The sequence below is a fragment of the Erpetoichthys calabaricus genome, chromosome 1 (assembly GCF_900747795.2).
Source record: "Erpetoichthys calabaricus chromosome 1, fErpCal1.3, whole genome shotgun sequence".
In the NCBI taxonomy this organism is placed as follows: Eukaryota; Metazoa; Chordata; class Cladistia; order Polypteriformes; family Polypteridae; genus Erpetoichthys; species Erpetoichthys calabaricus.
The window spans coordinates 256,797,026-256,823,378 of NC_041394.2; the positions used below are offsets into that span (position 1 = coordinate 256,797,026).

General features: G+C 36.3%; 1 protein-coding gene across 2 annotated transcripts in view; it reads right to left on the minus strand.

Moving 5' to 3' along the window:
• Positions 1-26,353, minus strand: part of plxna4 (plexin A4) — a 1,034,568-nt gene that overhangs the window by 243,371 nt on the left and 764,844 nt on the right. The window contains exons 29-30 of one of the 2 annotated variants that reach the window (XM_028814360.2): positions 19,497-19,666; positions 9,766-9,978 (exon numbers count right to left, since the gene is read on the minus strand). The exons of the other annotated variant lie outside the window; for it this stretch is intronic. Of the exons in view, the coding sequence (XP_028670193.2) occupies positions 9,766-9,978; positions 19,497-19,666 (383 nt within the window). The remainder of the gene's footprint in view (positions 1-9,765; positions 9,979-19,496; positions 19,667-26,353) is intronic. 2 annotated transcript variants of the gene reach the window in all.

Genomic DNA, 26,353 nt, shown 5'->3' on the forward strand with positions numbered 1-26,353 from the left:
CATAGTTAAACTGGTACTTTCTCAGCAGGATTATGTTCCAACAAGGATGCTGTAAGAACATGACATTGAATTCAGATTAAAGTACTAGTGTCTCCAGTCAGCAGAGCTCAAACCATTTCTGGGTTGAGATGGACAAGGTACACAAGACTGAAGTCAACTACCAGCTAATTTTCTCCCACTGTAGTAAACACTGGAGACAACATGGACCAATATACTTTTGTTGTAACCTAGTTGAGTCCATACCCGATGAAATTGTACTTTTTTGATTGATCATCATAAGTAGCTACTAAGGTTATATGAGTCATATTGTATATTGGCATATATATTGAGCTTTCAATCACAAATAGGATGCTGAAACATACTTCAATTAATATGTTACATCCATCCATCCATTTTCCAACCCGCTGAATCCGAACACAGGGTCACGGGGGTCTGCTGGAGCCAATCCCAGCCAACACAGGGCACAAGGCAGGAACCAATCCCGGGCAGGGTGCCAACCCACCACAGGATACACACAAACACACCATTACAATTTTTTCTAAATTATTTAATGTTTTCTGTAAGAAAATTTCAAGCACTGAGCTTAGTTGTATTGCTGTAAAACATGATGACTAATTGGTAATATTCCATCACACCTAAAAGAGTGGTTTAATAAAAACTGGATAAAGAGGTATACGACAGTATATTTAGCAGTCATACTCAACAGTTGTTAACTTGTGTGTTTTGCTTTTTTTTGACATTTTCGATATTTTAGGTAACAAATCAAAACTTCAAAAATTCTTTAAGGTACTAGAAAGACAAGATCATACAAATTAAATGTTTTAAGTGGTAGCCTATAGCAACGATAAATTCTTTTAGGAGAAGCTAATTATCAAATGCATTTAGAAGTTCCCATTGATATAACTTTTTTGGAGAGGCAAATAAAAGTGCTAATACAAACATCAAGAATAAAAGTTTCAGAATATAAATTAAAGGATTTTAATATTACTTCTATTCAACTAATTTCTAATAATGTGATTACAATATTTGTGTAGTTTTGCTCAGTTTACTTAGTGATCTAAATGGTTTGTCCCATTCTAACAGAAACCTCTTTGTTTGAATTTTTCAGAGATATTTAACACTTGAACTATTGCGGTCCATTATGTTTTTTTTAGGATTTAAAGAGTAGTACACAAATAAGAACACAGAAACAAGAAGTAATAAACTTAACATCTGCTTTCAAGGTGTTCATGAGCAGAAATGCACCCAGCATTTTATTATTCTTTTAATGATTATTTCATATATACTAAGGTACTCCAAATCTAATATTTCTTATCACAAAATGTTACATTCAAAGTTAATGTCTTTCCTTTCCATATGGAAGAAGAGCCTGTTTTATTAACAGATTACATCTGCAATTAATGGAAACAATTGTAACATTCAGTAAAAAGAAATGATTGAGTTAAATGCGTTTTTTCCTATCAATTAAATATGCCGTAAGACTGAAGTATGGTGAACTTTAATTGCAACTTTTAAACTCATCTGACAGTGCTAATTTTATCATAAATTTAATTGCTTTTTATTGTGTGCAGATGGTTAAGTGTGTACTGTCTGATGTTTCAGAGTCCTGGGGGATTGTAGTACCATGTACTATATATCATCTACTGTTAAATTCTGCTCCATACTTCTAAAATGTTTATTTTTATACTGTATTGAGGATTTGTTCTATTCTGTGTATTGTATTGTATTGTATTGTATTGTATTGTATTGTATTGTATTGTATTGACCCCCTTCTTTTGCCACCCACTGCATGCCCAACCTTCCTGGAAAGGGGTCTCTCTTTGAACTGCCTTTCCCAAGGTTTCTTCCATTTTTTCCCTACAAGGGTTTTTTGGGAGTTTTTCCTTGTCTTCTTAGAGAGTCAAGGCTGGGGGGCTGTCAAGAGGCAGGGCCTGTTAAAGCCCATTGTCGCACTTCTTGTGTGATTTTGGGCTATACAAAAATAAGTTGTATTGTATTGTATTGTATATAGTCACATTATACAGAGCAGAGTGATATTATGACTATGCCAATACTTAATATCTAAAAAAAGACAATATGTACATTTTACGCTAAATATGAGCTTGACTTATATTACTTGCAGATGTTTATGTATTAGGGATGCATTATGACAAATTCCTTGTTTTAAGATGACATAAAAAATCGTAATATGGGACGTTTTTAAATGAGTAATCAGATATAAATATTATAAGTATCTATCTATCTATCTATCTATTGTAATTTTAAGGTTATCATTAGGTTTGTAATATTTATTTCTAAATCAATACAGCTTGCTCATAATGAAATGAAAATCAAGAAAGTAGAACTTTTATGCCATATTCAGGGCACAAAAGCAGCTTCAAATAATATCTTCCAAAGCATGAATGATACACTCATTATGCTTTAAGGGTTAAGGGCAGCTCTTGAGAATATTCACAATAGCATTCTAAGGACACGGATTGAAAATTTAGATGGACATTGTGTTCTTTGGTAGGATTTTGGGGCACTCGAGATTATTTTGGACATTTATTTTTGTCTTTGGTTTTATCTTAATGGATTCTTCAAATGATTGGGGCCACCACAGACACCACCATTTGCAGTACACATGCATACTTAATAGTGTTTTATTTCATGAGTACCATTTTGTATATAAGCATTTACTCCATGGTTTCCTATCAGGGCTTTGCTGTATGAAAAGTGAGGTGAAAGGCTCATCTTTAAATATAAAACTAGATTCTCAAAAAAGAAGAAACTCTAATATTTGAAAAAGAGGAAGACAAAATGTAATCAGAAAATTGGAAAATGGAAAATTTACAGTTAAAAACAGTTGATCTACCTAACATTAATAAAGAAAAAGGAAACATTGTCGGTTGAACTGTAAATCTGTAAGTGTGTTTGGACAGAGTAAAAACCATACATTGTTTTTATTGCTCCTTTCTGCTTGTACTTTTTGCTAACACAACTATAAAACATGGGGAGAAAATATTACTCAACTTCTGTTTAATGGACTGGCCACAGTGAAAAGTTATATTCATGGCTCCCTCCATGATTCATTTTGGACAACTCTAGCTTACAATGAATATCACTCACTACTTTACAAATTATCACAAAGTTAGTTGATCCATTCAGCTAAACTGGCTCTTCTCAGTATGATGTTTTTTACATTTTAGCAATAACAACTTTTTGTAATTAATAACACCATACCATAAGTTTGTCATCCTTTTAATTACCAGGCTACCAGGTAATGCTACTAGGCCAGTGACAAGTATTCACCTCCTGCTTCAGTCAACGGCAAACACATCTTCAATTATTCTGTTTTCACGTAAAAATGGTCATTAATGCCTCAAATGGAATAAGGATTATGGCATAAGGAAATGTACTGAAAATATTGTTTTTATAAATGTGTTTTGCGCATTTGGGCATCTCACTCAAGCCCAAATCGTAGATGACTTAAAGTATGTTGATGCTGCAGATAAACAATTAATGCTTATTCCACTAAATAAAAGTAATGATGAGCATTGTTATGTACTCTTTGATTAATAATACAAATGATAAGTTTATTTAAAAAAACATCTTTTCCATGTCATTTTTACATTTGTTGTTGGATTCTAATTCCCCCTCATTGAAAAGCACTTGTGTGTACACATAATGTAAAAGAGTGCAAAACTGAAACAAAAGACTGAAAGGGAGCAAGACATTGCCAGGATGGCATGGAGTAGAATTAACTTCAACCCAAGAGCACTATGAGAGAGAGAGAGAGAGAGAGAGAGAGAGAGAGAGAGAGAGAGAGAAAAACACACTGAAAAAAGATAGGGCATATACTGTATATGACAGAGAGAAGGTGGCCAGGCAGAAGTTTTAGAAGATTCCTCCAGGGCTCTCCATGGCAGTTTGATCCATCAGATGCTGATCTTCTTAGCTGGTGCAGGGATAAAGGAAATGGAGGATTGACACAAGGCAATCACGTGGCTACACACTGCTCTTAGCTGAGGAAGTCCATGTCAGGTTCCCTGTTTATGAATGATGTTGTGGAGGATTGTCAGGAGGCCAGTATTCTCCTACCCATTTATTAGGAAGCACTGTTGGAGACCCCACACTTTACTCAACTGCTGATTACTCAAAGGTGCACAGGCACCCAGAGTGGCTAGCAGACATTCTAGCCTTTATTTCTGGAGCATGCCCAGAAATCTCTCTGAGAACGGGTGCCTTATGGAAGACTGGTCACAAGGGTGGCAGATGGTTGCCTCACTGATAAGAAGAAAAGTCCACAGGGAGGGACAGTGAGAATGTTGGTAGCAGAAAGTACCATGAAGGTGGGTAAGTGGACAAGACTCCTCATAAGAGAGACAGGGTGTACAAGCCTTTTTGAGACCCAAACACTGAGGAAGTTTCTTTGCATTCTTTTTCTTTGATAATGTAAGATTTCTCAGTGTTAGTTTCTCCCTTTGTGTCTAATTTGCAGAAAAAATGTTATAGTTAATTCATAATGCCCTAAACCAGATTTTGGTAAGGGGTGCATTCATCAATTTTGAAAGACTAAACTTTAAAGGCCGCACAGTATCTCACTACAATGGCAACAAAATGCCATCATACATCGAACAAACACAATGCTTAATCTGGATACTTCAAAGACAATTTCTTCTGACAGGTTTTTATATTTAACCTCCAAACATAATTGAATCATTCAGAGTGCTAGTTTATATTCTCTAAATACCTGAAGACTCTGATGTTTAAATCTAAAACCTGCTTGAAGGCTGTTAGAAATCTTGGATTGTTGTGAACCTTTTATGCATTGCTGCAAAGTTAAACTCACTGATTCTAATTGTGCAGATTGTAGAGGTTTTAGAGTGTTGCTTAGTAAACCTGTACAGCCAGCATTTTCTATTTAGGTCTATCTAGTTTTCAATTAAAATGAAAATCATGTAAGACTGATAACTCAGCATTGTGCATACTCATCATTATACAACATCCGTCTTTCAATTATCTTTAATGACCTTTTTATCAGTCATCCTGTTTTTTTTTTTACTATTTTATTTGAAAAGCAATCAAGTCCTGCAAGTCGGAAAGATATGCAATTAAATGTGTTCTATAAATCTCAAATAACATCATGCAATATAACATTAAGTGAAGTCACAAGTTTAGTTTGATGAGAGCAATCAATTAATCTTTTAAACTTAATTTACATTAAAAAAAATTAACAAAATTCTCAGAACACATCAATAATGAGATCTCTTCAGTCAGAGCACCATGACAGTTAGCACTGGGGGATGTGATAAAAGTCGCCAAGAAGTCTCTTGCTGGCTGTTCATTAGCTACTGCATAGCAATGGCTAGTGACTCTCAATGTCAGCTCATTTTACGAACACTTAAAACAGTTAGATAGCTGTACACTTAGACACTCTTTATCATTCTTTAGTTCCCAGAAAATAATCAAAATTGTTGTTGTAAAAGTGTGTTTAACATTATGTAGAAAGATGTGTGATACAGCTAAGTATGACACTACCACTAAGTGACTACTGTGAGATCCTCTTGTTTTTTTGTTATTATTTAAATTACAGAATTAGTCCTCTCTTGACCTTTTAGCTGAATTCTTATTGCTCATTAAGGATTATCTTGCTTATTTTAGAGAATATATTACTTGGGTTAAGTGTTTTAGCATCATACATTTTATTATTATATGAAACATCTGAGTTTGTTCCTGTAACTTAATTACATCATCATTCATTACCAATGGTTGAAACGTCATTAGACTTTATAGTCTGATTGCTTTGAATAATGCTGCTAATGAAAGTGTAGTGGAGTCCAATTCAAAATTATTGCCTGCTTCGGTGCATCTAAAACTTACAGCTGGAATTTACAACTTATTAACATATCAACTACAAAACATTTTACATCCCTGGAATGCTGCAACTACTCTGGTTTAAACCTTAAGCTAAATACTAAATATATTCCTAGAAGAAAACCCTGAACAAATAACTTAATTTGTGATATAACACACACACACACACACACAAATTACCTGGACAGAAAGGTAAACTGTAAGAGGTGACAGAATGTTAGGTTAAGTTAAATGCCTTATAAATAGATTAGATTATCCATCCATCCATCCATTTTCCAACCCGCTGAATCCGAACACAGGGTCACGGGGGTCTGCTGGAGCCAATCCCAGCCAACACAGGGCACAAGGCAGGAACCAATCCCGGGCAGGGTGCCAACCCACCGCAGAGCATTAGATTAACAATATATTAATTGTCCTTTTTTAAATGATGTAATTAAGTAATATTATAATTATGATATCCTTATGTCAATAAACTTCAATTTGAACTTAATACAAATGCATATATATTAATATTACATCAAGTTGTAATTTCTCTGTTCTAATTAACACAAAGAACACATAGGGAAGATACTGCAGTATAAGACTCAGGGCCGGATTTTCCTATAGGCTAACTAGGCTTCAGCCTAGGGCCTCAAGATCAAGAGGGGCCTACATTCAAATTGTTAGCAAAATTTTATTATCTCTCATGTAATTTACAAACTTAAAAATGGAAGGTGAAAGGGCCTCATCAGTGGAATAGCCTAGGTCCTCTTTTCATATAAATCCGGCCCTGATAAGACTATAAACTCCAATTTAAAAAGTGTCCTTTATGGAAGGCAGCACTGTATGGAAGGCTCAGTACTCTTGGGCTGGTTACATTTACAGCATTTGATTGGTCAGATAATGTCTCAAATTTCCAGTAGTAAGTGGTCAGTAGAGCACAGAGTATGATGAGAGATCTAACTCATTGGAGAAAAGTTTGCCAGACAGAATGAGAAAAAGTGTTTAAAACAGTGCTGTTGTAAAGTAAAAGCACAAACAAATGCTTCCATTGGAAAAAAAATACTTGGTATTTGTATAGGTAGGCCCAGTGTGACTATAGTTTTTTTTTCTTTCTCTATATTGCTCTTTTTTGATTTTCTGCAGTATCCTCAGTTGAATATGTGTTCAATATGTCACATCTCAAAATAAAAGCCTTTTATTTTTAACGGCTGCTTAGACTTATATATTTTAAGTGGTGTCATGGATGTCATCCCTTATATTGTACAAAAAGATATTTCTTCTAATATTTTTGTTCTATGCTTTTTATGTTGCTTCTCTATTAACCATATTGATTTTTAAAATCTATGCTGGTTTATAATGCTTTGAATTGCAACACACCAAGGAAGGATTTGGAAATGCTTATTCTGTAGTCATCTCTCCAACTGAGTCTTTATTTTCAAAAATTCTAGACTGCTATAAATTGAAAAGTCAAGATATAACTGAAGTGTGACCTGTAAGTATCAGATGCTATATTTATATCAAAGCTATTTTCTATTGCTGCAGTTGACTTTATGGATCTGTTCTCTATGGCTCTTAAAAACATTTAATTTTCAAGTTTTTTCATTACAAGATTTCAAACGATTAATGTATTGTTACTTTCTGAGCTGTCTATTCAATTTACCCTTGGCGAGAATGTTCTAATAAGAATCCGCTCTGCATTCTTATTGTGCCACTCACCCATTATTCTCTTTTTTACAATCTGCCTTTTTGCATTAAAACTTATGATGGCAATGGTTGATGTATGGCAGCAAGACAACCTGGGAGGATCATTTGCATATAATGTATCATTAAACAGCCAATTTAAATTCTCCAAATAAACTAACATGTACGTATTTGGGATATGTCACATTCTACAGTTGGTTGAATGTGCTTTTTGGTGGTATTTTTTGTAACCTTTGTTATTTATTTTATTTAGTTCTCAGTCTTGTCTTTGGGCTGTCAGTGCTATATTGTTCCAGGTATCCAAGATAGCTGTCACATTGTTATGTCATTGGACAACAAGCTTGTGGTGTCACAAGGGTCTTGATAGTCATTTTATGCCAGTATAAAACTACACATGAGGCATGGAAAGATTGTTAAAGTCTTTTGATATTGCCAGACACCTTATTTCTTTAAATTTGCAAACACCTTTTTCATCTGTAACAGTGCCATTTGCATGTCAGTTGCATGTCAAATATTTTTTATTTTTTTTGCCCCCTAGTTTACTTTAGGCTCAGCACTATGAAGTTTTTGGTCTTTCTATGCAGGATAACAAGAGGTGGTACCCAGGAAACAGGCTTTCATTAAGGGCATCCTTATTTGGTTGGTTCTTTTCTTCATATGTTTGCCAGGGTCTTGTCTTTTTGATTGGAAAAGTTACTACTCAGGTTCAGGTCATATTGCCAAGTAGGCCGCCTCTTTATAGTAGTGAATTTCCAGGAAATTTTATCATCACTGACAAAGTAAAAGAACTGTATGTACAATATTCATGCTAATTATGATTTTCTTTATGAACTCAATAAACATGTACTTGATTAATTTGTTACAAATTTCCTCATTAAGTTTCTGTAAAGTTTTTCTCACAATACTCATTGTAAGACTACTGCATTAGCAATACATCAGTCGCAAATGTGAATAGTGTATGGTGTGGCTCACAGATTATATTGCATAGCATATTTTTAATACAAAGGGTGATGGGAAGAGTAGAGAGAACACATCACTGTGGAAGATGATGGAAGATCAACCAACCTTAGACCTCACATGTTTGTATCTCACAAAAATGATTTGATCCAGTAGAACATGTTATTGATTCTCCAGTATCATAGTTTAGCCATTGAAATGCCATCCATTATCCAACCCGCTGAATCCGAACACAGGGTCACGGGGGTCTGCTGGAGCCAATCCCAGCCAACACAGGGCACAAGGCAGGAACCAATCCCGGGCAGGGTGGCCATTGAAATGTTTCAATACAATATATTAAACCCAGAGAAGAACTCGGCAAACGTTATATTGGTACAGGACAGTTTGAGGAGAGTTATGCCGCGGATATACTTAATGTTACACGACGCATGAGGGTGAAGACACTGGAGGTGTCAGTGCAAGAAATCACCACAGGGAGAAAACAATGTCTGGATACTTTTAGATTTTCTGGTTTGTTCCTGCCTATTATTTTTGATCTCTAGTCATTTTTCAATGTGATTTTGCCTTATGTTCAATGAAGTATATTTATTTCTTTAATATTCTAGCTAGTGGTCTGTAGGACTATGGCTCACATTGTTTTCTGTTGCTTTGAGCAGGATCCACTCAAAGCATGTATCCCCCATAGCCTCTCTTGGATGCTGTCGTGTTCTTGGACAATGGAGCTGGCTTTTTTCGCCTGGTACAAAGCAACTATAGATTGTCACAATGAATGATCCACATGTCTAGTGGTTTTACCTAGCCAGTGCAGCTGGGAAAGAGCATCAGTGCAATTAGTTGGAAATTACTGACTTCAGTGTAGATTTTTCAAGGTTTAGGCGTGGTATGCGTATCAAAGCAAGCTTGAAATAATTATTTGAAAACTGGATGGTATCTTCAGCAAGGCATAATCCAAGTGATTTCACTATATTGACATCACAGAAAATCTCATCCACCTGGCTTACTGTAATTATTATTAGAGTGCCCTGTCCTGATTTGATAAAGAACGACATGCAATTCTTATTGGCTCTTTCAAATGGGCATAGATTTAATCAAGTTCCTTGGCTTTTGCTACTGTTCTTATTGCAATGGCATGCTTGATTACTCACCATTTTAATGTTTTGGCAAGCAAGGCACTTTTATTAATTTCTGCAGCTGTAGAACAAATTTTAAGGATTTAAAAACTGTGAATGTTAATATTTTTATACAAAACATAAAAAAGTAACCACTAACCTTTCCACCCAGCTCTTATAACTGGGGATGTCCTTGGCATACAGCAATTTATTTGATGGAGAATCTTTGCCTAGTCGATGTTCAGATGTTGAACATGAGTCCATGAAGGTCTGAGCCACCACTGACAGACAGGCATCTGTAATGCTGCTTTTATGGATATCAAAGACAAACTGTGGGTTCTTGATCACATTCACCCAAAATCTTAATGGCAAGCTGGTAAAAAAGAAAAAAGTAATTTCATTTTATTTTGACAAAAATAGTTATAACCAATGCAGTATTGAAAACAGACTTCAACAGTTTAATGAAAGAAGAACAAACAACAAATGGCACAACAAAGTAAAATTTTAAATAGTTAAAAATGATAATGTGAAACAGAATTCTGCATTAAATTGGTTTTAAAAGTTACAACAATCTAAGATTCTGCTTGAAATAAGTAGCACACTGAAACTTCAGCTAGAGTTTGTGTTATGAATGAAAGTTTGATTTACAGGACATTTTCTGTAGGATGTTTACAGGGGTCTTTATTATTTTGATTTATCATTTTACATTTAGAGAAATATGAAACATTTCATAAAAAAATGTTAAAAAGATATATCTGAAATTTTGCAGAGAAGACTATGGAGATGAAAAGCAAATTATAAAAGATAGGTGCTGTTCTGTAAAACTGTTATGCTTGATGTGTTGTCCATCCATCCACCCATTTTCTTAATCTGCTTATCCAGGGCAGGGGCAGGAGCACGGGGAAGCAGAAACCTATCCCAGCAAGCATCAGGTGTAAGACAGGAACAATCCATGCGCAGGGAGGACAAGCCCATCACATACTGAATACAAACATCAGAGGCCAGGGTCTAGTGCATCACTAGTGCACCTACCCTTTGAACGTTAGAACACTTTAGATGAGAACAGACCATTCAGCCCAACAAAGCTCGCCAGTCCTATCCATTTATTTCTTCCAAAAAAAACATCAAGTCGAGTTTTGAAAGTCCCCAACGTCTTACTCTCTACCACACTACTTGGTAGCTTATTCCAAGTGTCTGTTGTTCTTTGTGTAAAGAAAAACTTCCTAATGTTTGTGTGAAATTTACCCTTAACAAATTTCCAACTGTGTCCCCGTGTTCTTGATGAACTCATTTTAAAATAAGTTTCGATCCATTGTACTAATTCCCTTCATAATTTTAGACACATCATGTCACCTCTTAATTTTCTTTTGCTTAAACTGTATAGGCTCAGCTCTTTTAATCTTTCCTCATAATTCAACCCCTGTAGCCCTGGAATCAGCCTAGTCGCTCTTCACTTTGGGAAGGAACCTGAGCACCCAGAGGAAACCAACATGAAGAACATGCACCCTGGGCCTGAACCTTAATCATCTTGTTTCAACACCACCATGCCGGGATGGGATGTGAACAATATGTTAGTACCTTCCATCCATCCATCCATCTGAACCATTCTAATGAACTGTTTGTTGTGAGACTCCAAGATAAAATGATTCTGACGTGATCTATGTTATGTTAGTAGAGAGAAGAGCATGCAGTATACTGAAAGCAGTAGGAAGCAAATTATATGGGAATAAATGTATACTAGTACGGACTTCAGGCACATGGTCTCTTTACTAGTATTTGTATAAAAAATCTGTAAGCATTAAATTATTTCCAGAAGTTGTTATTATTTTTAAAAATAATTTTCTGTCATATCTCCATGTTAATGTGTGGTTATCTTTTGGGTTTAGTTGAAAGCTGTTTGGTTTCATTTTTTGAGGCACAGAAACAGCAGTACTGCTGAAGGATAAAAAGAAAGGCTGTGACTTACCAGTTCTGCAGAATCTATCTGCACCATGATTTGGCTATACAGATGACAAATAGATAACTTGGCTTATAAATTAAACCTAGTTAAAATGATATATTTTATTGGGAAAAGGACACATTAGGATTGTTCTTAGACCTACTCAGAAGTGGCTCTAAAAATCTCCTTATTGTGCCAGGGAAGTAACTTTATAAAGAGGCACAAATATTAGAGGTCTTTTTAGGTATGTTTTGTTTAATTATTTTTTGATATCAAATCACAATTTTAATGCAGGAGCTTTGAATGGACTGCTGAAATATGTATATTTATTTTTTTTAACCAATCACAAGATCTATTTTAACAAATTTATTAGCTTAAAGTAGGGGAGAAAAGCAAAGCACATGACATGTTCATTTACACTTTCAAAAACACTTTGACATCATTTTAGAGAAAACAGTAATCATTAAGCCAGAAGATATAGACATCACTGATAATTTATGCAACTAAGTTGTCAAATAGGGTAAGGACATCACTGAAGTCCCCTGGCAATCTGTGGTAGGAGAGCCACTTTATATCAATTAGATTATATATCTCTCATATAGACTAATTACTAATAATGTAATTCAAATTTATAGATGACATTGGATAAAATAAAAATAGTAATAAGGCATAGCAAAATAATTCAGAAAAATGTTCATAAATGGGCAGATACTTCAAAATTGTGTGAAACAAATTGGGTTTATGTTGAAGCCACCCCATTCTCAGTTGTTGTTCCACTGTCTTTGCAACCAACTCTCAACCTTCATCTTGTTGGCAAACAGGTGCTCACCAAAGAACTCCACTCTGAAGTCATGGTCCTTTCCCAGACTTGTTATCATCAGGTAAGGGATGAGCAGAAGCTGCAAGTGGAGATGGTAAGTACCCCACAAGTAAGAAAAAAAAAATGCACCAACAAATTTGGTGCAGCTGCCACAGTTTCATGGATACTGAACCATACTGTGATGATGAACTATTCTTTTGATCAACAAGACAGCCTAGACCATAGTCCTTTCTTATGCTCATGAGTTTTGGATACTGATGGAATGAATTATCTTGGGTGTAGAGGGGACCTCTGTAAAATGTGGTGAGAATTGGGGGAGGGTAAGCTTGCCTTCCTCAGTGACCGAATAAAATGGATATGCCATTGCACCTTTGTGGCTATGCAGGTAATGTTGATTGACCGAATAAGGTCAGCTGCTAAGTGCAGAACAAGAAATTTGGTGCTCTTGACCAGTTTCACTACCGAGCCCTTGATGTGCAGTGGGATGTGGAAAGCATGGGACTTTCTGAATTTAACAATCATCTCTTTCATCTTGTTCACATTAAGATACAGATTGTTGCACTTGCACCAGTCTACCAATCACCATATCATTACTCATCACTGTTGTGTCATCAACAATCTCAACAATGGTGTTAGCAGAAGAATTCCAGCAGCATTCTTTCAACTTAAGGGTAAATCACATACTTGAGGACTGTAGTGGTAATTAAGGGGAAGTGCATTGAGGACTCAAGCCAGGAAGCACTTCTTTATAACTCGGAATCTGAAACAAATTACCAGGACATGTAGTTGAAGCAGAAACCTTGACAAACATTAAGAAAAATCTGGATGAGATATTGCTGTAGATTTGCTACTAATTAAACAAATGAGTTTGATGGACTTTGTCAAATTTCCTATTTTCTTAGATTCTTTTCTTGGATCTGTACTCAACTGTACAGTCAAAAGTCAGCAGACTGAACAGAAATGGGCTGAGTATTCAGCACTCGGAAGCACCAATGCTCAGCATGATGGTACTGATGATGGGTTTTCCAATACAGATTGTCTGGGATCACTCTGTAAGCAAGTCCTGGATCCAGTTACATATATATACAAAATATTCCTTGGAAAAGGATTGGTGAATTTGCAAACTTGTCCATTTTTAAAAAGTAACCTTCTGTGTGGCCCAAGCTTGTTTAAAATAACTGCAATCGTGTATGCTGAAGGAAGTACACATCGTTGCAGGACTTGGGATGGGCAGGATCCAAAGAAAGTGGGGTTGGATGACTGAGCGTTACCATAGAAGAAAGATATGACCTTAGATATGTACAGTATTTATTTAATTTGCTAATAATATTTAAAAATTCTGTACAGTAGTAATGATATTACTTTTTTATTCATTACTGCACAACATAAATATCTCTTACTCCACCAGAATGCAGAGGTAGGTCTTGTTGTATGCTAATAGTTAGGTCTCTGTCTCCACCCTATCCCATAGTTGTCTCTGCAGCTGAGCGGGGTCTTTTGCAAACCTCAGTGACAACAGCTCACTTCTGTTCTTTGAAATTGAAATGTGCAAGTGACATGATGTTCATGTCCTTAAAAGTAAAAAAATAAATGCAGACCCCCAGCATTCAACAACTAACACCAGCACATGGATCTTTTCAGCACTTTAGTTGGAATCTGCTGCCTATTAAAGCAACTTCATCCAAATCATATTGTAAAATGGTGTTGAAAATTTTATGTACATAAATAATACATGTAACTGCATTGTATTACAACTTTTTACATGTTTGAATATGACTCACTATTACAAAAACATGTAATAATCAAAATTGTGATAACAAACTCTTAATGAAGTGGCTGAAAAGTCTGAAAATGCTCCAACTTTCAAACCATCTAACCAAGTCTCCAAATGCTTCTGAGTGTTATGCAATGCATACATTTTCTTACTTGTTAATGTTTAGTAGAGAAACTTACAGTACAGGATGACCTAATTCGGAATGCTCCAAGTAATCAATACATTTTATTCTGCTGAATTTCTTCAATTAACTAGACAATCACTTACTGAAGAACACCAGTAGAATTTAAAGAGGAGTACATTTAAGAAAAAAAGATTGAAGTACTTCTCACAAAGGGTCACAGGAATCTATAATTAACAACCAGAGTCATTGCTGAATCTGCTACCCAGGCAGCATTTAAAAAGGAAATGAATATGTTACTGGGACACTTTTAACTATTTAATAACTAAATGAGCTTAATGGATTGAATGGTCTCTTTTATAAATTGTTTTTATGTTTTAAAGAGTTGAGTGTCACGAAAGAAGCCTACTACACTAAAATGATATATTCTAATATATTTATTCATATTAAATTGTTCTTATTTTCTATTTAATGCTTGATTAGTGAATGTCAGATTAGGACCAGAAATTTAACATTCAAATATTAAATAAAACAAGCTTTAGTACAATACATTTCTTTGTGATGTCTGATTTTCCAGACCTCTGTTTAATGAAAAAAATGTAAACATGAACTGGGAACCTTAATATTGTCGAGGACTCGTGTTAAATTTATATTATATGAACTGTAATCGCAGAACTGCAGACGTGGTAGGAAATAACTCCTGTACACTATCAGGAATCAATAATATTGACTGAAATGTTATTAGTTAAATTCTGAATATATTAGATACACTACTTTCTATGTCAATACATTGCCTTGCTATAAAATGACAGTTTAATTACATCTAGGTTTATTTACACTACAAATATAAAAACATAAATTTAAATTGATTTATACCAGAGGAAAAAAATGTATGTGTGCCACTCTCTTCCAGAACAAAGCACAATTGAGGAACAAAATATGAAGCACTGTAACTGTATAACCCAGAAACTAAGGGAAAAGATGACGACAGGGAGAATTAAATTACCAAAGATGAAGAAGGAAACAGAAAATCTAGTGTTCCAGTGGGTTTGATTCAACCAGCTTTGTGCTAAATATACAATGGCATGGCATCTCCATCCAATCCCCTCCAAAACATCACAACACAGGCTGTTTTCTACTTTCAGTTCCCTATCACAATATTTGGCCATCTTGCCTTCACATCGAATTCCTGATTATTGACTGATTTTAGGTCTGGAAACAAGAGGCTTCTTAGCACCCTACCTAGGGGCACCTTCAAGACCATGCTAGTCTGTCACCTGTCACGGCTGGGTGATGTTTCTCTGTCCTTTTTGTGTTGAAGATAGGAAGTTACAGGAGTTACCATCTGTTTTTGGCTTCTGTTTGCTCACAGTAGCATCTACAGTAGACTCTCAATTACCTATTGTAGGTCTTTTAACCCTAGAAAATAAATCTGTTGCCCCTTTCCCTTATTTTGTGACAGTCAGGTGCCTATGGAAGCCCTGGAAAACTTTTACCAGCCAAACAACCCTTTATAATATACAGTATATATGAGATAATGAAACATTTCACTGCCCTTATTTGGATGTGTGTGGTGAGGGTGCCCTGCAATGGAAACCATCAGCAATGGTTCTTTTTTACCTTCCTTGTGCATTTTCCTCCTTGCAATACTGGATGCTCATGTTTATACTATAAATGTTTTAGTATATATGGTTCTGCTATATATATTTTTTGATTGAAAACACATTTGAACCATTTCTTCACCAGAGGTCTGCTATAAAAGTGCAACTATACAAGTGCAACTGGAACTATACAAAGTGCTAGGCAGGCAGTGTGGTGTAGTGGTTAAGGCTCTAGACTTCAGCTCCTGAGGCTGTGGGTTCAAGTCCTGCTATTGACACTCTGTGACCATGAGCAAGTCACTTGACCTGCCTGTGCTCCAATTGGAAAAACAAAAAGAAATGTAGCCAATTGTATCTTAATATCTTGGATAAAGGTGTTAGCCAAATAAGTGAATATAAAGTGGTCATTTAAGGCACATAAAATAATGTCTAGGTGTACAGTTCAAACATGAAATGTATGTCAGTGACCAATTATCACATTTTTAAAAACTTTTTTTTCCAGTTCTCTATGTTCAAATTCAACAATTCAAATTGTCCTATTTTTAATTCTGAATGGATGTTTCTTTAAGCGTATTGTTAGGAAGGTGCCTTACAAGGACAGTTCTAGCGTACTGCAATATAATTTGAAAACAGACAATAAAAAGAACATTTTTTAAACGTCTTACACACTGTCGTAGGGATGCCATCCTCCATACCTGCCGTTAAATATGTACAGATTTTTTTTTTATATTTGCTTCAAATGTTTCTCACATTCTAATGGTTTTTGTTAGTTTCAACAAAGAAATGTTGCACGATAGGCTGTATGATGATGCTGAATTTAATTTAGTCATATAGTAAAGCTAATAAATGGAAGTGTATTTTTTCTTTGAAAACAAAAAAGAATAAATCATGTAATAGACAGCATTTGGGTGTCCTTGGTCAGAATGAATGACATAGTGTTACTTTGCTAGAAAATCCCTCTGAAAGAAGCTTTAGCTAATGAAACATTAGCATGTTGTTAACAGCGAGTGAGCTGCTAATCTAAAGTTGATTGCATCTCTTTACCATAATGAATTGGGTTTTTAGAAAAAATAAAAATGCAGAAGTGAATCCTTAAGAGTTTAATCAACCTAAATTTAATTTAAAAGTCTATTCTTAACATTTTGTTTTTCCTCCTGATTGCCCTACCTACTAAAACTTAACAATTTTAATACAGATTGGCAATCTATTTTTTTGGCCCTGGTACAACTGTCTGTAAGATCATGGGGCAAAACGAAGCAAAATTCATCAACTTAGAGTAACTGGTGTTGAGAATGATTTCAAAGTCCTGGTTTTACTTCCAAGCCACATTTTCTGCATGATGCATCAGCAACCTCAAGCAGAAGCTTATCCTTCATTTGGCCATATGGTAAAGCAACTGTTACAGAGCTGAAAAGCTGGAGAAAGCTGTCATTTGAACTAGTAAATTTAATTATTGGCACTGAGGCATTCCTGCCAACAAAGAAAGGGCTGGAGGACTTAAAAACACTGGATGTTTTATCTACTATATACACTCTCTTTTATTGATTGTGTTGGACTGGCTCTCCATTTACCATTTGGTCTGGTTCCTGCCTCATACTTATTCCAGTGAAGATAGACTGTAGCTCTCTGCAACTCTGATTTGGATTAAGAGGGTGTGAAAGTGATAATGTTTATTCTTCCTTTAAATGCAAAATTCTTCCAAAAGCGTTCTTTTTTTTGTCCTTTAGAGAGCCAAAATAAAACCACAGGTCAACTCAAGTAAGTTACTTACTGTGCAGGAGCCGTAAATAACTTCATTTTGAAATGTACGTGCAGCACAGTCCCTACGCTGAGAGTTATGTTTAGCACTGGTGGAAACTGACAGATTTTGTGTGCTTTGTCAATAGGAGACTTTTGTAAAATTACCTTCAATATTTTTAGAAAATTCTAGATTATCTTTATTTTATCACATTCTCTTGTGTTTTTAAAGCAAGTTATTTTTTCTTTGTTGTTCTTTGTTGTGTGTATATATGACTTTAAAATCATAAGCTGCAGTTTATCCTCTGTATTATATTGCATTATTTGTTATGAATTTAAAAAATCTATAATTGTATATATACTCTGTCCCCCTGCAACCAAGGATTAGCAGGTTTGAAAACTGATGGATGTATAGATGGATTTATTTTTACAGTATCTGAATGGAGGTAATGTGAGAGAATTTATATAGTTTATTTCAAATGGGGAAAAAAAACAACAGAAGGGTTGGGGTCTTATTATAATTAATATAGATTTCAGTTTTCAGTCACATCGTGTCATGGTTTACACTATACCCACAGGGTTTTTCCCAGGTTGTCAACTGCATCTATACTTTTCTAAACATTTTGTTTAGTTAAAAAAAAATCCAATTTACATAGGTATCTGTTGAATTTCAGTACATCATTCATTGTAATAAATATTACACTAAAAATCGCAGGGAATCTTCAACTTGACAAGAATATACAAGTCATCCATCATTTTCTCCAAGCCACTTTTTTTGATTATTTTATTACATTTGATATATTACACCCACCAATCTTATGTAAAATGCAAAGAGCAGAAATTTTTTTTTTCAATTGTTTTGATCAAATTATATTCCCAATTTAATGGTTCTGAAGCAAGAAATATAGGCATGTGCAATTGTCACATTCATTGCTCATAGCCTGAAGGGTAGAACAGACCTGTAAATAGAAAGCAGCTGAAGGAATCGTTTGAAAAGAAATTTGTATCGCTCGATCAATCTTAATTTTATATTGCACCTAGCATAGGGCCCTATCATAATTCTTTACAAAATGGGAAAGATTATTTTATAAATGTTTCCTTCCAGTTACTTTCTAGCCTGCTTGCTTTAGCTGGAAGAAAACATCAAATCAAGGAACCGCAGGTGCCAGGCAGAAAACAATGACGGCCAGAAGAGCAGTCTGCAGCAGGTCCTACATAATATACACATCAAAATAATTTAAAGATTCCAGCCAACCTAACAGCATGGTGTTCCTTTAGACTGAAGAAAGGATAATGCTCAAACATACTGAGAGCATGCACAAATCGTAAAGTCACGCAAATTAAGTTATAGCAGCAGGCTGACGGAGTGAAGTAACAATAATGCCTGTTGCACATTTACAGAATGATATCTATACAAGAGCCCTGTCCAATGCAGAGTTGTGGGACTATACAAATTACCTTTGGAAACATTCAATATAAGGCAGCAGGCATTGCCACAGCTACTCATTCACACACCCACAATCATGAAGTTGACAACTAACCTGACATACACATCTTTAGGGATAAGAGAGTAAACAGATTATCTGGAGAAAACCCCACACAAACACTGAGAAAAGGCAAACCTTAAACAGCATACTGTAGGACATTGTTCTCATGCAGTGTATTGAAAATGCAGTGCTGTATTTTGAAAATATACCGTACTGCATGAGAACTACTATACATCATCATTTGTGTAATAATAATTTCAGGAGTTGGGTTGTCATATTTTCCCATTATGTAACACTTTACAGAATTGCACTGCAGGAGTAAATAGTGTTAAAATCTATACAATAACACATTTAAACATTGAACTGATGAAACAAATGCATGTTTAGAAATCTCTAGCAACATGTCACTTACCAATTGCTTTTCCAAGTGTGTCGAACATGTGGGTCATGGATGGAATGCTTGTCTGCTTGCTCATCTAAAAAGTCAAACATGTACTTGATTGCAAGTGGCAGGGCGCTGCCTCTGTGCGCTGTGCTGAAAATTGTCTCGAAGAGGTCATCAACAAATTTTTGTAAAGTGCCCTGTGGAAAAGTCAGAAAAAAAATAAAAGTTGTAGCAAAAATGTCTCAAAGCATATATCACTTACAATCACATACAATACTGCTGTTCAGCTCTAAAAATGACAGGAGACTGAATGTCTGGAGGATGTTAGTGTAAAGTCAGAATTTTCAGAAAAATGACAACTTGGATTCTCAATAAATTTTAGAAGAGGACATGCTTCTTGTAAATATGCAGGTGACATTACACATACAGGCTGCCATGTTTATGTAATAGAAATTGCTTCCTACATGTCCAAGGTGACTAAAATATTTTAAGGTGTTCTATCCAATTCACATCTAACAAGTAAAATGAATGTAAGTCCACTAAAAAGCAATTGGTGCAACTGCAAAAGTATAACTATCAGAATGCTTTCATAATATTCAACACTCATCCTATATTTTATATATTGACGTTTTTATAGTGAATACCATCACAAGACACTTTGAAGTTAGGAAGATGTGATACCATTTTGTGCTTCCTGCCTATACGATCTCGTAGTATAATAAGAGATTTGAGAAAATAGATGGATTGAAATGGAAGTGCAGTTGGGCTATTGGTCCTCTATGGCAGTGATTCACTATTTTCCTCTAAATATAGGCTCCCATTAGCCTTCATTCTTTTACAGTATGTGTGAAAATAGCCACCAAAGTCTGAAGCTGATCACTTTCAGATATAAAACTCAAGGCAGAGTCATGTTTTCTACTTTGAGTAGCTGAAAGTGGTATTTCCATCTGGAGGCACAAATGATGCACTCTTTTCAACCGACTTCATAAAATTCTAGCAAACATATAAAAGCTCAAATAATATTGAACCCCTGCCCTCTCAGGAACTCACAACTCAGTATTTTGAAAAGCTGATCATTAATCTGTGAATCAGCCTTTGCTTGATTTTTGCATCTGAGCCAGGGTGTAATATTGTAACTGTTTGTTTCTTAATATTCACTGAGTAAGGATTTACGATATCTTTGCATTAAGATGGCAGAAGTTATGTAGCCACTTACCGTGTCGGATTTTTAAGTACATAAGCTGGAAACAGAATTGCTTTTGTGATAATATCTGCCTGTGTTCAAGTTAGAAGTCTTGTTCTCTGTGTTAGACTATAACCTGCCACAAAGAAATGGCAATGTCTTGGATAACATTTAAAGCTTGTTTAGATTAGGGAGCTTTGCTCTAAGGGGTAAAACAGATAAATAATAATGAGAGTGTTCATTTGCTTCGATGCAATGCCAAAGATTTATTAAAATATATTTATTAACTGAACATCAGGTGGTACATTTCAGCAATTACAACATTTTAGGAAACAGCAGGCATGCTATACACAGTGCAAGATGCATAATACTAAAAAAAGAAAATAAAAAAATCTAATACATGTGTGCACATTGGGATTATTTCCAGCCTTAATGTGTTTTGCTATAATAAGATTTAACATCTTCAAGTTACAGAAAGTCTAATCCACTTATAATAAAAGAAACTATATAATTCAATGCCAGCACATTCAGCCAGTGGAATAACATTACTGGATGAAGTGCATACAGCAGTACAAATAACTAAATTACACACTATTGTAACGACCATGGCAAAATAAATAAATAAATAAATAAATAAATAAATAAATAAATCTTGTTAGCTGACAATCAGAATAATTTGATGGTGCCCCAGATTTGTGATAGCTGACACTCACTACAAATCTGTAAAGGAAATAAAATGAAAAAACAGAATAAATAGTTTTCATCCATATGTACATTTGTTTGGGAGCCGATGACAATATTACTTAAAAAAAAAAAAAAAAAACCAATCCTGACAGACAACATATGGTCATTGAGGAGACGCATACCGCTTTGCTTCACAAAAAGAAGTATTTACAATAGATCTAGTAAAAGTGCCAGTTCATTTGCACAAATGAAGGAAAAGGCTGTGTGCACATAAAGCATGGTTTCAAAACATGTCACTCTGATCAATTCAGTGTAAAGAATTGCCCTGCTGCAAAATGACACTGATGGGTGCTATACGAAACATGTCAACATAAACAGTGGTTCTCAATATTTATTGGTGGGGTGAAAGCCAAATACAGTAAATTATACGGCTGTCAGGGCGATCATTTTTCATGAGGAGATACTGTGGGAGATAAACTGGTGATTTTACTAAAAACAATCAATCTAAGACAGTGACAACATTCTTAGCTACATAACCATTCCTAAACAGCACATTTCAAATGTGCACAGATTCCTCTTAATGACACCCCATCTCCTAAGCCCCTTATTAATATTTCTGTCTTTCAATCAGCTGTTCTATTTGCTTAAAGCAAGTGACAATGACAAATGTAACTTTCAAAATGCTACTCTTTCTCTGACAATTCATCCACATCAATATAATTTGTATTGCTTCTAAAAGAATATAGGTGTAAGTGAGATTCTGCAATTCCTTTTTGCCTGCAATTTAAACTGAGCTTTGAGACATTTTATCCAGAAAAACAAACACTACAGCAATCCTTTGGTAGAATATACATCAAATTGATTTTAATTCAGTTTCATTCTAGGCCTCTCTCTTGCTTCATATAGCATACATATTTCACAAAGTATTCATATACTTGCATCAAAGCAAATACATGAAAGTGTTTATCATTTTGACAGTGTTCTATGACTGGTTGTCCTTTTATCATATAACATAACATTCTCAAACCTGTTTTAATATAATTCAGGATCATGGGGATGCAAAGGTCTGGGTCGGCTCCACACTACCTGGTTGCTTCGAGGAGCCTCTTGAACCTGGAACCATCAACAGGCATGAACTGAGATGAGCCAGGCAAATGAGGACACACACATTCATCAAGGGGCTGGTGCAAAAGTACCAAGTTCTTTTTTAAAAATCCATGAACAAATAGTGTCTCACAGTGCAGTGCAAAACAATCTTTCATAAATAATAAATAATCCTTAATAATTCATAATTTCATAAAAAATCCTTAAAAACAGTGAGTAGTATGAGAGTTAAAATTTTAAAACATCCAGAGATAAAATAAAACAATAGTCAAAGGTCCTTAATCTTTCTCTGTTCTTCTCAAGATGCCTAGCACAGCTCCATCTCTGTCTCCCTGGCTCACCCATAGCTTGCTCAGCTGGCAGAGACTCCAGAAGCCATGGTCCTGCTCACCAACACCCGTCTTGGCTGCCCCTGTCGACATCTGCCAGACTGCTCAGAGACTGTTATCCTCCAATCTTCCTTTTCACACATCTGGCATCCCTCAGATCCCTCAGGAGGACTCCACCATTATCGAACCCACTCCCATGAAAAATCAGCAGGAACAATCTGCCAGTAGAGCACTGATCCTTCTCTCTTCCGTGGAGCTAACGACCACTCTGCTTCTCTTTCTCTCACTCACTCGCTAGCTGGCTCTTCTCAGACACCCAATACTGCTCACTCACGTTCTTCTCAACTGATCTCATTCTATTTCTTCACCCCCTTCTCTACTATATATCTTGCCTAATTGGGTGCAGATGGGGTCCTCCGCCTACTCTCAGGTGTGAATGAAGCAAATGACTGATCTGCTCACATCTGCACGTGAACATGAATGATCAACCAAGCACCCAAATCAACCCCAGAGCAGCTCTGGCATGCATATGGATACACCTGTTCGGAACCTGCGCACACTGGGACCCAATTATTTATTTAAAATCACACTTCACCACTGTAGCCAACATTTAAAATATGTCACTATGATTTGTTAAATTTATTTCATTTTATCTGATTTTATTGATATGAACAGAAACCAGACGCATTTAGGTATGACAGATGACAGAAAGACATGTGTTTATCACATAACATATTAGGCAAGCTGACTGACAGAGGGGGCAGTTTTGCTAGGGTTAGGAAAGAGACAAGAAGATAAGCAACAAACAACTGTTCGCTGTCAAGGCAGGATATTCAGAACAAGAGTATGCAGAATAGCCATGGACATTGTGGGTCCTCTGCCTCGGAGTAGGATTGGACACAAGTATATTCTGGTTGTTTGTGACTATGCTACTAGATATCCCGAAACTTTTCCATTCAAGAAGGTTAAATCCACACAGGTAGTGAATGCACTATTGCAACTGTTTTCTCAAGTAGGCATTCCCAAGGAAATGATAACAGATCAGGGGGCTAACCTAACAGCAGGAATGATTAAGTAAGGTTTACAGGCTGTTAGGTATAGAGGGATTGAGAGCCACACCTTACCACCCACAAACAGATGGCCTAGTGGAACGCTTTAATGCTACACTGAAGCAAATGTTGAGAAAGTTCGTGTCCAAAACGGGAGCTGACTGGTACCAATGGCTCCCTTACCTGCTGTTTGCTTATAGAGAAGTTCCCCAATCATCCACAGGATTCTCTCCATTTGAGCTGGTTTATGTGCGAGGGCCATTGGCTGTATTAAAGGAGGCATTAGAAAATGGTAACTCTAGGGAGCAGACGAACATTCTAAGTTATGTAATTAAAATGAGAGACAAGCTTACACAGATGTCTCAATTTGTGAAACACAACATGGCTGAAGCCCAACAAAAGCAAAAATGATGGTATGACCAAGTCTCTCGTAACCGAACCTTCCAACCTGGACAAAAAGTTTTATTGTTATTACCTATGTCCAACAACAGTCTGCTAGCTAAGTGACAGGGACCTTATGAAATAGTAGCACAAAAGGGTCTAACTATGAAAACTATGAGGTGTTCATGCCTGACCGACCTCGTAATCAAAGACAGATTTTCATATACACCTGTTAAAAGAATGTAACGATAAGTCTAATTCTGGGATCAGCTTTTCATCCGCAGGGTGCATGATGAAGAGGAGCTACCCGAACAGTTTTTGCCAGCAATCACCTCGCAAGTCTGCCTTCCAGAGCTAGATCATCTCCCTCTAGAACAACAAGCTGAAATAAAGCATATTGTACCAGAGAGGTTGTTTGGTGAGATACCTGGTAGGACTACCTTGATTGAACATAATATTTTTCTTACCTCACCAGGTCCTATCTGACAGACATGTTGCAGGGTTCCAGCGTGGTTGCAAGAAACCCTTCGGGAGGAATTACAGATCATGATCCAACTTGGGATTGTTGAACAGTCAACAAGTGAGTGGTGTAGTCCCATTGTACTGGTGCCTAAAAAGGATGGGCAGATCTGGTTTTGTGTGAGCTATACGAAACTGAATGCAATTTCCTCATTTGATCCTTACCCCATGCCTAGGGTGGATGGATTGATTGAAAATCTTGGGCCTGCAAAGTTTCTAACCACATTAGACTTATTTAAAGGATTCTGGCAGGTACCTATGGTGAAGGAAGCAAAGCCACTGACTGCCTTTAAGGCACCTGGTGGTTTGTTCCACTTTAATGTAATGCCCTTTGGTCTGCATGGTGCTGCTGCCAACTTTCAGAGGCTTATGGACATTGTTTTAAGTGGGGCGGAGACATATTCTCGGGAGTATATAGATGACATTGCTATTTATAGTAATTCTTGGCCTGAACATGTATGTCATCTTGCAAATATCTTTAGCAGGCTTAAACAAGCTGGTCTGGTGGTGAATCCCAGGAAATGTGTGCTGGCCCATAACGAAGTTCAGTACCTGGGGTACACCATAGGCAGTGGAGAAATTAAGCCTCAAGTGGATAAAGTTGCAGCCATTCGTGATCGTCAGCGACCAACTATGAAGAAGCAGGTCTGGTCTTTCCTAGGACTAGTTGGACGGTACAGGCGGTTCATTCCACAGTATTCTGATCTGGCCACTCCTCTGACTAACTTTCTCCACAAGGCAGAACCAAATACAGTTCATTGGACTGATAAATGTGAGAAGGCTTTTGAAAGTTGGAAAAATGTTATTTGTAAAGAACCTGTTTTGAAATGTCCTGACTATAACTTACCTTTTCATCTACAAACAGATGCCTCAGGAGTAGGTTTGGGAGCTGTCTTGTTGAAGGGGGACAGCACAGCTAGACGCCCAATTGTTTATATCAGCTGTAAGTTATTCCCTCGGGAAATAAAATATGCCACTGTAGAGAAAGAAGCCTTGGCTATTAAGTGGGCGGTAGACTCACTTAAGTATTACCTTTTAGGACATCCATTTGTCATTGAGTCGGACCATCAAGCCTTGCAGTGGTTGGCACGGATGAGAGATTCCAATGCTAGGGTCAGCAGGTGGTATTTGTCCTTACAGCCCTACAAGTTTGAGGTTAAATATATCCCCGGGGGTCAGAACCGAGTGGCTGACTATTTATCTCGTGTGAAGGACATCGAGAGTTTTAGTGGGGGGGTGTGACGCGGAAACTCATTTCCATAGCAACTTGCTGCTGAAACCGGTACAACTCTGAGTATCCAGTGGCACAAAACACAAAAAACGTGGTTAAACATCGTCGTGAAGGTAACAGGAAAAAAAATAAACTGAGAACGAAGGGTTTTATATATGAGGACTTAGCGTCATTTGTTAGCGTGTGAAAGGAGGGGGTTACTGTGGTTCCTTATTCTCCAGCTGTCTCCTTACAAATAAAGATGCGAGTGCCTGTCCAGATGCCATTTTAAACATGGCGCTTTGATCAGGTGCTTGCGCCGTGCTTAGGAATCTGGGAAAAGACAGCCACTGGAATGTTTTTTTAAAGTCATTGAGTTTTGTTGGTTTAATGTTTTTTTTTAGTTTATTTCTGAGAACACAGAT